This window comes from Dasypus novemcinctus, chromosome 16, assembly GCF_030445035.2.
Source record: "Dasypus novemcinctus isolate mDasNov1 chromosome 16, mDasNov1.1.hap2, whole genome shotgun sequence".
Classification (NCBI taxonomy): domain Eukaryota; kingdom Metazoa; phylum Chordata; class Mammalia; order Cingulata; family Dasypodidae; genus Dasypus; species Dasypus novemcinctus.
The window spans coordinates 66,388,748-66,401,924 of record NC_080688.1 but is presented as its reverse complement, the minus strand read 5'-3'; the positions used below and the strand labels follow the sequence as shown (position 1 = coordinate 66,401,924).

Sequence of the window (13,177 nt, the reverse complement as noted above, 5' to 3'; positions counted from 1 at the left end):
AAAAAAAGAACTTGCAGCAAATGGACACAGAGAACAGACAACTGGGGTGGGGGAGGGGTGAAGGGGAGAGAAATAAAATAAATTAAAAAAAATACACTTAAGGATTAAAAAAAAAAGACAAAAAGAGAACTGGTTGGGCACACATTTGGCCAAACCAGAGAACTTGAATTTGGTAATAACTTTTGTGGTGTCAGTAAAGCTTCTTGGTGGAGGTGAGTTTGATTACTCTAAAGTTCTGCTTGCTTATTTTCATTATTCTGTTACCCTCCTGGACTCAGGGGCTCTTCTATCAGGCTGTTTTTTGCTGGGATGCTTCTGCTTACAGATGGGTGAGGCAGCCTCGGGCACCTGGGGGAGGCAGGGGAAGGGTAGCCAGGTGCCTTCCAGGAATTCTGAAGTCTTCCAGGTTCCTCCTATGAAGGGTGTACCAATGCAGCTCCTCTGTGTGTCTGCTTAGATTCTCATGGTCTCTGATCCTAGGTTATTTTTATAACAGAAAAGGTTTCCTGAAACTTGGAAACCTGAGCATTAGCTTCTATTCATTCTAAGGATTAGAATAATGTAACTCAGGGTTTTCACCCCAGACCTACTGACATTTTGGGCCAGATGATTCTTTGTTGCATCCTGTGCATTGTAGGATGCTTAGCAGTATCCCTGGCCTCTATCCACCAGATTCCAGGGGAACCCCACCCCAGTTGTGACAGAAATGTTTCCAGACAGCACCAGTTGTTTCTCTTTTTTTTTTTTTTTTAAAGATTTATTTATTTTTTTTATTTTTTTATTTTTTTATTTAATTCCCCTCCCCTCCCCTGGTTGTCTGTTTTCTGTGTCTTTTTGCTGCGTCTTGTTTTTTCTTTTGTCCGCTTCTGTTGTCGTCAGCGGCACGGGAAGTGTGGGCGGCGCCATTCCTCGGGCAGGCTGCTCCCTTCTTCGCGCTGGGCGGCTCTCCTTATGGGTGCACTCCTTGCGCGTGGGGCTCCCCTACGCGGGGGACACCCCTGCGTGGCACGGCACTCCTTGCGCGCATCAGCACTGCGCATGGGCCAGCTCCACATGGGTCAAGGAGGCCCGGGGCTTGAACCGCGGACCTCCCATGTGGTAGACGGACGCCCTAACCACTGGGCCAAAGTCCGTTTCCCTAGTTGTTTCTCATAAGAACAAAGTCATCCTTGGTTGGGAACCACTGAGGTAACTTAAAGATGAAGAGCTTGGGCTTTTTAAAGTCAGATATGCCTGGGTCCTGGAACACTTTATAGTTCTGTGAACTTGGGCAAATTAGTCACTCTAAGCCTCAATTTCCAAATCTTTAACTTGGGTACAATGACAGCACCTAACCCACATGGTTCTTGAGGGATTAATTTCCAGTTCTTACAGTTACTGTGTGTTTGGCGGCTTGCTTAGCTTCTCTGAGGTTGTGTTCTTGTCTGTAAATTGGGAATGATAGTACTACTTATGTCACCAAGTCTCTGTGAGAATTAAATGAAGTAATGCAGTAGAAACATCTTGCACAGTGACGGGCATATGGGCTTTCCACAAGTGTTCCTTCTTTTCCCCCTTTTTAGCTGAATTGTTCTCAGTATTGGTGCCATTCCTTTTTATTTCCACAAAGGAAGGTATAAATCCAGAATGCCTCTGTCCTCAAAGTGACTCTATAGTTGTTCTGTTTGGTTAAGCCAGGTTCTCAACCAAGTGTGGTTTTTGCCCCCCAAGTGACATTTGGCCATGTCTAGAGACATTTTTGGTTATCCTACCTAGGGGCAAGTGGGTGGATTTCTCCTGGCCTCTAGTAGGCAGAAGCTGGAGAGGCTGTTAAACATCCTACAATGCACGGGACAGTCCTGACAAAAAAGTATCTGGCCCCGAATGTTGGTAGTGCTGAGGTTGAGAAACTGGTTTAAACTCTAAAGGAAATGGTCTGGATTCTCCATTGCTGAAATATACCAAGTTAACAGTTAAACTGGGACTCCCAGCATTCTAACAAGAGGTGTAATTCATTTTCCCTGCAGTAAAATGAAGTCAAAAGATTAACTTGGACTCTATATTTTTATGTTGCTCTAATGTTGCTAGCTTGCCAGCTGGTAAATCTGTTTTACTAGCTTATCCTTTCTCTAGGTGTTCTGGCTGTGTGGGTAGATAAAGCCAACTTCTTTCTCCTATTGTCTCCACCATATAGGATTATTACTAGTTCCAAACCTATGTGGTAGTTGTTGCACAGTTTCATGTTTTTAAAAATAATTATCCTCTTGCTATTTATTATATCATGCAATGTGGACACAATTTTAGGTATGAGAAAAGTCATGAATTATTACTTAGTTCAGCCAGTATTTTTCAGTACCTGCTAAGTAATGTAGAATCATAGGCAAAGAATTTAGAGCAATGTAGACCAGCACCGTCCAATAGAACTGCCTGCTCTGATGGAATGTTTTATATCTGTGCTGTCCATTATGGTGGTCACTAGCCATGTATGGCTCTTGGGCATTAGAATGTGGCTAGCATGACTGGGGAGCCACAGTTTTCACTGTATTTAATTTTATTGAAACAGCCTCCTGTGGCTGGTGTCTACCCTATTGGTGAGCGCAGGTATAGATCAATCCTCTACCCTGTGCCCCTTTCTTCTATAGGGAGGGGACTGAGGTCCATTGTGGGTAGGTAACTGAGTGTTAACTTTGTGATGGGTATCAACATTCAGCTTCCTCTCATCTCCAAGGTCCGGTTATTATAAAGTAATGCTTTTGTGCCAGAAAGTTCATGGCCCCTGCTAAATGTCATAAACTTAGTTTTCACATGAAACCCAGTTAGCTAAAAATGTTCAGCACTAGCAGTAATGTTAAAATAAAAGCCCTGTTAGGGAAGAAATATCTGCACTTAAGCCTCTCCCCCTTCCCTCTTGTTGCACACACACGCACCAAGAAGTCTGTAGCTTTGAATGCTGAGCTTGCAGCTCTTAACCTCTTTTCTGCTGCTCTGGGCATTTTTACTCCTTATCAATTTTACTGTAACCAATACCACTAGGTAATTGGTGGACCCTGTTTCACAAAATTGCATATGCGTTTCTCTCCACAGGTTTAGGAGAGAGGTGAGAGGAGATTGAGGTAAGAAAAGAGATAAAGTCAGCATTGCTCTCTCTGGGTTTAACGACCCAGGGCTTAGGTTCCAGCTTTCAAATCCAAAGGGGGGAAAAAAAGGTTTTGCGCTAGGGGAGCTCTGTGGCTCTACACCTGACTACCTGTGCTGCTCACTGGGGCTGGGTGGAGAGCCACGAGGGAGAGACAGGGCAGCAGACTTTTAAGGGCCCAAGCGACATCCATCTGGAAACCTTGCGAGTGGCTCAGAGAAGGTCCTTTCATAGTCCCAGTCATACTGCTAACACTGTGGGACGTGAAGCAGGCTGCCACCTCTAGAATTTAATGAAATAGAAATCCAGTCTCAGCACTGTCCGTTTCTCTTGTTCCTACCTTGTGGAAGTTTTGTCTGAATCTTCTTAGTAGTTTACTGGTCTCCTGCACAGGGAAGGTTAATAGAAAGAGTTTTTCACAGAAAGAAAAGAACTTTGATTATTGTAAGAACAGAAAAAACAAACTACGGGAAACTGTACAAATAAAACTTTACTAATGTAGATATCCCTTGATATCTGTGGAGACAATATTCTGGGCAGACTTTAATATGCAATGTTAAATGGAATCATATATCTCATTTTATGAAATTTTTTTTTTAAGATTTATTTATTTCTCTCCCCTTCCCCCCCCCCACTGTTGCCGCCCCAGTTGTCTGTTCTCTGTGTTTATTTGCTACATGTTCTTCTTTATCCACTTCTGTTGTTGTCAGCAGCACGGGAATCTGTGTCTCTTTGTTGTTGCATCATCTTGTTGCATCAGCTCTCTGTGTGTGCGGCACCATTCCTGGGCAGGCTGCACTTTCTTTCGCACTGGGCAGCTCTCTTTACGGGGTGCACTCCTTGCGCATGGGGCTCCCCTACGTGGGGGACACCTTTGCATGGCAGGGCACTCCTTGCGCGCATCAGCACTGCGTGTGGGCGAGCTCCACATGGGTCAAGGAGGCCCCGGGGTTTGAACCATGGACCTCCCATGTGTTAGACGGACGCCCTAACCACTGTGCCAAGTCTGCTTCCCTCATTTTATGAAATTTTAAATACAGCAGAATGTTGTGGGTAGTTGTCTGACAGTAAATATAGGTCTGTATTATGATTTACTATCGCTATAGCTTCATCGAGTCCATATCTTTGTGCATCTGTAAGATTATCTCTTGAAAATGAGAAAGAAGAATGTATTCTTGGAAAACTCTGAACATACTTGAAAGTGGTTAAAATGATTTTAGTTCGCCTGTATGTTACCACAAGAAAAATCCATGGAACTAACAACAGAGTGAACCCTAATGTAAACTACAGACTAGTGTTAACAATATAATTATAATTTTGTTTCATCAGTTGCAGCAAATGTACCGCACTAATGCAAAATGTTGATAGGGAAAATTGTGTATGCGCGTGCTCACTGTGGGGGTGTGTGTAACATGGGACCTCCGTACCTTTTGCATGATTTCTCTGTAAACCTACAACTGCCTTATTACAGTTCTTTAAACAATTCTGAATATATGTTGCCGGCTGGCCTCCAGGTAGTTTGAACCAATCTACAAGCAGTATACTCATTTGTCCACACCCTTCCTTGTTCATTTTGTCAGTTTTATTATTTTTTGCTTCTCTGATGGGTAATATTAGTGCTAATATTTATTTTCATCTCTTTGGTTACTGGTGAAGTTGAACAGTTTTTCATATGTTGTCCATTTGTAGTTCTTATTTTGTGATTTGTGTTCTGTGCACAATTTTCTAATGGTTTATTGATCATCTTTTAAATTTTACATTTGTAGTTCTTTGAAACCCGCAGGATAGTAAAAAAAAAACAAACAAAAAAACAAACCCAACAGAGAACTCCAGCATATCCCTATCCTTACAGGTAACTAGATCCACCGATTCTAACATCCCATCACACCGTATCATTCTGTCTGCCAGTCTATCAGTCCATCTGTCTGTGTATTGATCAACCCATTTTCTGACCACTTGAGTATAGGTTGTGTACCGAAAAAAGGAGGTCACTAAATTATCTACCTCAAGTGCAGTTATCAGGTGCAAGAAATTTACCCTTGATATAAAGCTTGCAGTCTATGTTCCAGTTTCTCCATATGTCCCAAAATATCCTTTTGAGCCTTCTCTCCTCCCTTGTTAGATCTTATCCAGCATTATGTATTGCATTTAATTGTCATTGTCTCTGTGGTTGCTTTTTCTTTTATTTTTTATTGTGGGAACATGTGTACAACATAAACTTTCCCATGTCAGCCACTCCCAAGCATATTCAGTGCACTCCTCCTATGTTACTAAAATATTTTCATTTGCCTGAATAGAAACCCTTTACCTATTATGTATTAACTTCCCCATTCTCTCTGTCCACTACCCCTGGCAACCTTTACTCTAATTTCTGCCTCTGTGAGCTTGCATGTTCTCTGGTATTTTCTTTGCAGTTACTATGGGCTTAAATTTAACATCCTAAATCTCTAAGATTATTGTTTGCTTTGTTACCAACCTAACATCGATAGTATATAAACACTGTAACTATACTCTTCTATCCTTCCTCCTGTATATAGTTCTAGTCACAAACTACAGGTTTACATGTTGAGTCTAAATCACTGATTTATCTTTACGTTTTTATGCATTTGCCTTTTAGAGCCTATAGGAGGTACAGAGTGGAGTAACAAACCAAAAATACAACAGTATTGGCACTTACATTTACCCCTGTTTTTACCCTTTCTGGAGATCTTTATTTCTTCCCATAACTTTGATCTATTGTCCTTTTCTTTCTACCTGCAGAACTCTCTGGCATCTCCCCCCCACACACACTGCTATTTATTACCCTCTAGCATCTCTTATAGGGCCAGTCTAGTGGCCTTGTTTTTTTTTTTTTAAGGAGGTACTGGGGATTGAACCCAGGACCTTGTATATGCAAAGCAGGTGCTCAACCACTGAGCTACACTCACTTCCCCCCATCCCCACTTTTGTTTATCTGAGAATGTCTTAATGTCTCCCTCATGTTTGAAAGACAGCTTTGCTGGATGTACAATTCCTGATGGACAGTTTTTGCTTTCAGCACTTTAAATATGTCCTCCCACTGCCTTCTTGCTTCCATGGTTTCTGAGAAGGTGGCACTAATCTATTGAGGCTCTCTTGTTTGTGATGTGTTGCTTTTTTTGTGACCTTCAGAATTCTCTTTATCTTTGGCATTTGGCAGTTTGATTACAGCATGCTGTGATGTGGGTCTTTTTGGTTTTATCCTGTTTGGAGTTCATTGAGCATCTTGGATGTGTGTATTCATGTCTTATGTTAAATTTGGAAAGTTTTTAGGCACTATTTCTTTGAATATTCTCTGCTTTCTCTCTTGCTTTTTCTGGGAATTCAAACAATGTGTATATTGGTACGCTTAATGGTATCCCACAGGTTCTTTAGGCTTTGTTCACTTTTCATTGTTTTTCCTTCTGTTTCTAAGATTGGATTATTTCAATGGTCTTATCTTCAAGTTCATTGATTCTTTTTTCTGCCACTTTCAGTCTGCTATTGAGATCCTCTCGGGAATGTTTAATTTCTGTTACCGTGATCTTCTGTTTCTCGTTTGGTTCCTTTTCATACTTTCCATCTCTGTTGATATTTTCTTTGTGTTCATCTATTATGCCCCTGATTTCCTTTGGTTCTTTGTGTATGATTTCCTTTAGCTCTGAGCATATTTAGGGCCTTTTTTTTTTTTTTTAAGTCTTTGTAATGTCATAGATACAGTTCTCCTCATTAATGGTTTCTAATGTTTTAATCTAATGTTTAATCCATTGCATGGGCCATTGTTTCCTGTTTCTTTGAATGTTTTGTAATTTTTTGTTGAAACCTGGACATTTTGATAGTTATTATCACTTGAGTTTAGACTCTGAGGTTCTGAGGTATCTGTTCCTTCAGCTGGTATCCAACTGGTGCTATGAAAGAACTTTCCTTGTATGCCAGGAGATAAAAAAAAAAAAAAAAAGAAAAGGAAAAAGGGGAAAAAAGAGAACACCTTGCTCAGTTCTTTGCATATTGACCTTTGCTAGTGCTCTCCTTCAGGGCTTATCTGTACAGTGAGTTTGGAAAATAGCTCCAAGGCACAGCTTTGGGGCCTCTGTGATCCTTTCTGCCCACGGGTCTTGTCTTGGGCATGTGCATGTAGCCCTGGGTATTCCCCTCTTTATGTGGATATGAATGTCCCCTCTTTGTGGGAAACAACGTTCCTTATGGTCTGGGCACTGCACTGTGTCTTTCAACCAGCAGACCTTTGCCCCAGGCCATCACTTGACTGCTCTCCTACAGCATCCTCTAAGAGTTCTGTGAGCTGTCTTCTATGTGTAGGTCAAGTTCTGGGACAGCGGGTTTGAGTAAGCAACCAGTGTCTTAGTTCAGTCCCTCAGACCACCACCAGATTGCCTGGGCCAGATATACACAGGAGTCCACGCTGGATGTTTGGGCTGGTGAGGGAGGGGCCAGCAAGAGCCCCAGGATATCCTAGAGGTTTTAAGGAGACTTTTTCTCCGTTTGGTGCTGGCTCTGTTTCTGCAGTCCTTTACTGTTTTCTAGAGCTTTGAGAAAGATGTTTCTGCCAGTTTTGCTCATTGTTCAAAGCTGCTTTAGGGGGATAGAGCCCTGAAGTGTCTTACTCTACCATCTTGATCGTAGCTGGGCCCTGGTCTTTCTTTCTGATTTCAGTTATTAAAATTATTCTATCATGTAATGCAGAGTCACTATCCTTTTCTCCCACAAGACTTTGCATATGGTGAGTTTCATGATAGTTACAAAGTACTAAATAATAGTCAAATCTATGTGTGTTTTCTTACATGGTTCTGGCTTTTATATTATCCTTTAAGAGTTCTTCCTTCCAAAATTTCATAAGTATTTACTTAATTTCTTATTAGTTTTATTTTCACTTTTAGTTTTTACATGTGTTCCATCTAAAATTTATTTTTGTATAAGGGAGTAAGAATAGAACTCTCACTTAATAGTGGTAGGAAAACTAACCATTTGGGGGAAATAATTAATTGAAATTTTCTTTTGACCATTTATTTTACCTTTATCATGTACTTTATCAGTGATTTCCATATGCCTGCCTTTATTTCTGCATCTGCTATCATATTTCATTTGCCTGCCAATTTCAGCACCGTTACCATAGTACTTTAATTGTTGGCTTTGTAGAATACCTTAAGAGCTAGTAACATAAGTTCCTTTAAAAGGAGGGTAGCAATGTTGATATTTATGTTCTCTTAAAAATAGGGAATGTTATATTAGTAAATTGACTGTGTTCAGTGAATTACTTAAAAGGCTTATATCGAACAGTTATTTCATAGAACAAGACCCATAGGCCACTTGTTTCAGAATTACATGCTGTTTAAAACAAAACAAAACAGATTACTAGGCCCCATCCCAGAGCTCTGGAAGTTGGGCTCAGAAAGCTGTCTTTTTGCAGGCTTCCCAGATGATTCTTATGAATACCTTCTCGTGTAATAGTGAGATAAAACATGCATCCAACGAGCATCCTCTTTTTTTTTTTGAGATCCATGTTTTGTTTATAGGTAAATGAAGAACACCCCCTATAAAGTCTTATTTGGGAGAAGGAGAGCAATATGAAGAAGTAGTTGCTGGTTCCACAGTGACATGAGAAAGGAGTCCATGTTATTGTTTCTTGAAACAGTGATTTGTTATTTTTAAAAAAACAAACAGCAACATGATTTCTTCATGTTGCCTATGTGAAAAAATTCAAGATAAAAATGACTTTCACCACCCTTACAGTCTCTGGTCAAGTATGTGAGCTTCCTAGGATATCAGTTTCATTTTCGTGGCAGCCTTTGCTTCCCAAGAGCAATAGCTCTGAGCAAAAGACTTAATACTCATTCCTCTGCTCCAGGAAAGGCAAGACCCGATCCTTAAGAGCCTAAACTCTCAGCTTCTCTGCTCCCGGCTTGGTCTGCTGTTCTGCCCTTTGTTCTAGGATTTCTTCAATAGATAGTTGCTGGAGGGATGTGTCACTCTCCTTTTCCAGGTCTGTTTCTCCTAGTAGGACTGCATTTTCTCCTCTGACCACAAAAACCCTAATCTGCTGTCTGTGTCCATTCTCTGTGTGTTCTTCTGTGTCTGTTGTATTCTCATTAGATACTTCTGGGGACCCGATCCCGGGACCTTCCAGAGAGGGAGAGAGGTGATCATTCTTTTATGCCACCTCAGCTCCCTGATCTGCTGCATCTTTTATTGTGTATCCTCTGTGTCTCTTTTTGTTGTGTCATCTTGCTATACCAGCTCTCTGCATGGGCCAGCACTCCTGTGCAGGGCGGCACTCCTGCACAGGGCAGCATGCCACATGGGCCAGCTTGCCTTCAGCGAGAGGCCCTGGGCAATGAACCCTGGACTTCCTATATGGAAGACGGGAGCCACATCTGCTTCCTGATCAATGCTTCTTAAAAAACCTGTAATTCATATCGAAGCAGGACCAAGTGCTTTTCCCAGACTTGGAGGAGTTGAGCTAGTCACTGTCAGTGTCCTCAATGAGGCTGGCAGTGCCAGGCATACAGCTAATTTTTGAGCTAAGATAACATTGCATTGTGCACCCACGGTGGTCCAGCGCGACTAATACCTTGTTCCTTTTACCTCAGTCACTGCCTGGGTGGGACCAGGATGGAAGCCCTGGCTGACACCAGCACATATGCCCAGGCTTTCAGTGGCCAGGGCCTACTGCAACATCCTCTTTAAATGTTAAGAAATACCACCACCACCTTTTTAATAAATTACTTGTGTATTTGTATGTGTGAATGCATGTAGCCAGAGTTATAATCTTGTCAGACATTTTTGAGTACTTATATAGGCCAAGCTATATGCTAAGGATATAATGGTAAAAACTTTGCACCTGAGATTCGACCTTAAGATGTGTAATCATATTCCTGATTACACATGTACCTCCAGCCTCTGTTGTATTTTAGAATTTTTGCCCTAGAGGAGGTCACAGTTAAGTTGGGGAGAAATAGATGTACAAATGGCATATCTTGAGGGTGCTCATGAATGGCAGTTGATCAGTTGCTAGATAATCCAAATAAAAAGTGACTCTTGGCTAATGGGGATGAGAGTATGAAGAAAGAGCAGCTTTGGGCAATAGAACAGTGGACCTGTTGCAATTGGAATTAAAGACTCAGTAGGAATTTCTTCATTAAGAAGAAACGCTTTGTGTTCTTGAAGCCGTTGTGTCAGTCTTTTATCTTGCTATACCGGGGTCCTGTTACCAGGAGAATTTCCACTGGGCTGGTCTCTTTCAACCACATAGGTATTTCCTTCAATTTGCCTTCCTTTAAAACATATGCTTTATCTTCATCCTGTGTGATCATGGTCAGAGGGCATTCCTAGTCAGCAAGACCGGACATTGAATATAGGCTAAGCGTTGGATAAATGTGCTTTTTTGTGTCTTTTGTTTCCATTTCTTTAGATTCAGGAATACCCGGTGGATGTCCAAAATGGTCAGCTGCCCTTTTTGCGGAATCCAGATATCTTGGTTGGAGAAAATGACCTTACTGCCCTTAGCTATCTACACGAGCCTGCGGTTCTGCACAACTTAAAGGTCCGTTTCCTGGAGTCAAACCATATCTACACGTACTGTGGTAAGTAGAGGTCTGCCTCCTGACTGACTGCATGTGTTTGAAAATGTTTGCAGTCTTTAGTCTTTTACGTATGAAATTCACGTGGTTAAGAATTCTAATTTCATTCCCTCTCTTGTAAGTACCTCTCATCTGAGACCCTTGAAAAGTTTGCAGTCACTGAATGTGGCTTACAGAGGCTGCCCTACATCTCAGTGGGATGGTTGTGTTAATCACATCTCTGCGAGAAGCACATACATCCCCATGCCCTAAGCCCCATTGCTCGCTCTCACCACCAAACACTCCCTTCTATGAACTTATACCTGGGCTGGTTTTGTCTTTGGTTTTAAAGGGCTACCTTTGTCTCTGACCCTTTCACTTGCTTATATGCAGATATGGTGCTTAATGGATATTTGAATTAATGAATATTTGAATTAATTCCAACAAAAAGCATTGAAATTCTCTACCATGTTGGCTTTCTCTTAATTTCCCATCAGCTTCTTCATTTTTTTATTTGTTTTTATTTTTTTTTAAGAAATTTCCTCTGAGAAGTCCTGGAGTCTGTACATATTTTTCCAAATGCATTTTTGTCTCTTCTACCTTCAGCTGTTCAGAGTGATGACTGATGTTCCATAGAATTCTAAGTCTGCAAAGAAGCACTCCTTTCTGGTCTGGAGGGTGCCAGAACACATTAGGAAAATTTGTGACTACAGGGTGTGATGTCAAAATTTGAATTAACCACTACATGAATTGATTTTACAGAACTCCCTAATAACCAGTAAAACATGTGAGGCTGTGTTTTAAAATTGAATCTCCAAGTGATTAGTTTTATTAGTGGCATTTCTCAGGGTGAGGCCTTATTTTTCACTCCAGCAAACTGGGAAAGGAAGAGGGCTCGTTAGGGGTCTCTTTCCTCCCCAGCCCCTTCCCGCTTTAATTAGAATAATCTACTTTTTTCCACCTCAGCTTTCCTGTATCCTTTTTCAGACACGAGAGGGGAACATGATGTAAGAGACTTCCCGTCATGACGGGTCCTTTCCATTCTTGCCACCTCTTCCTCAAATGACTGGAAGAGCTTGTCGATTTTGGATCTCAGTCAGTGGGTCTTCCAAGATCCAGGATGTGGTCTTATGTGAAAGAAAAAGCATGAGTTTCTGTCTTGTCTTGAAGATTAAATTTGATTTTTCTCCTTTTTACATTCTCAAGAATAACGTACCTTATCCATACACACACATACACACAAGATCTGAAACCCTTTAGAATTTCATGATTCCTCAGTCAACATGTGTTTACCAAGTCTCTCACTACAATGTATCCTTTCATGGGATATAAAATATAATAAAAAGATATGGTATGCAATATAATTTTTAAAAGTCAAACACATGCTTTCTATGCAAGGCACTGGTCTAACTGTTCTCTTTATATTAATCATTATATCTTCAGGACAACCCATGTATTCCCAAGGTACAGTAGAGGAAACTGAAGCACTAAGAGGTTAAGTTATTTGCCCAGGTCACACAGTTAGTAATTGCTTGAGCCTAGATTTGACTTTAAGTATAAATTGTACTCTCTGTTGACAAGTTATTTGTATTTTAGTTAAGATAACCCATATACAAATGAAGAAGTTAATATTCCCTCTCCCAGATGTTAATTCTGAAATGGATTTTATTTAAGCTTTTCTAACACCCGTTGGCAGTTAAGTATCTTTTTCTCTCTGGTCTTGCAATATGTTGTCCATATCTGTTATTAACTCACTTTTTTGAGCTGGCCTGTGTCTTTCTAATTACTTTCTCTACTAGGCCTGGCACTGTGCTTGGTAAGTACACAGATACATCTTGATTTAGTTGTGATTGATTACTACTCATTCTGTTGCTCTTCATTCTTTAGTTTTAACGTATGTGAGCAGGGGGCCTTGAGGCTGATGCCAGGGGGCCATTGCACTAGCAGAACCTGACTGCATTGTATGTTTGCAGGTATCGTGCTTGTTGCCATTAACCCCTATGAACAACTGCCAATCTATGGACAAGATGTCATCTATGCCTACAGCGGCCAAAATATGGGAGACATGGACCCCCATATCTTTGCCGTGGCGGAAGAAGCCTACAAGCAGATGGCCAGGTAAGAATAACCTTAGCCCGGAAGTTCTCATGGGCAGCCCACGGGCAGAAGGGGGAGGTTCTGTCTCCCACTGCTATGGATGCTCAGTGGTAGACTGGTGAGAGTGGGATAGAGGACACTTCTTGGGAACAGAACCAGTCCAAGTTTTCTTTCTCCTGTGGACCTGAACCTGAGCTTGGCGACCACTGGTTCCTTAGACTCTATTGCATTTATTTTCTCCTTGATTTCCTTTTTGGCCCTTTTTTCTCCCTTCCCGGTAATGGAATTCATTTTATAGCATCTCCATTCATTTTCCCCAGGCTGATCTGTAGATACTCTCACTGAATGCCCCTTTTGAAGTAACTAGTATTCCTTGACAATTTCTTGAGATGCT

At 41.2% G+C, this 13,177-nt stretch overlaps 1 protein-coding gene across 1 annotated transcript in view; it reads left to right on the top strand.

Annotated features, from left to right (window-relative positions):
* MYO5B (myosin VB) overlaps positions 1–13,177 on the top strand; it is a 373,786-nt gene that overhangs the window by 146,739 nt on the left and 213,870 nt on the right. Inside the window, exons 3-4 of the mRNA XM_058277683.2 lie at positions 10,539–10,710; positions 12,660–12,804. Coding sequence (XP_058133666.1) covers positions 10,539–10,710; positions 12,660–12,804 — 317 coding nt within the window. The remainder of the gene's footprint in view (positions 1–10,538; positions 10,711–12,659; positions 12,805–13,177) is intronic.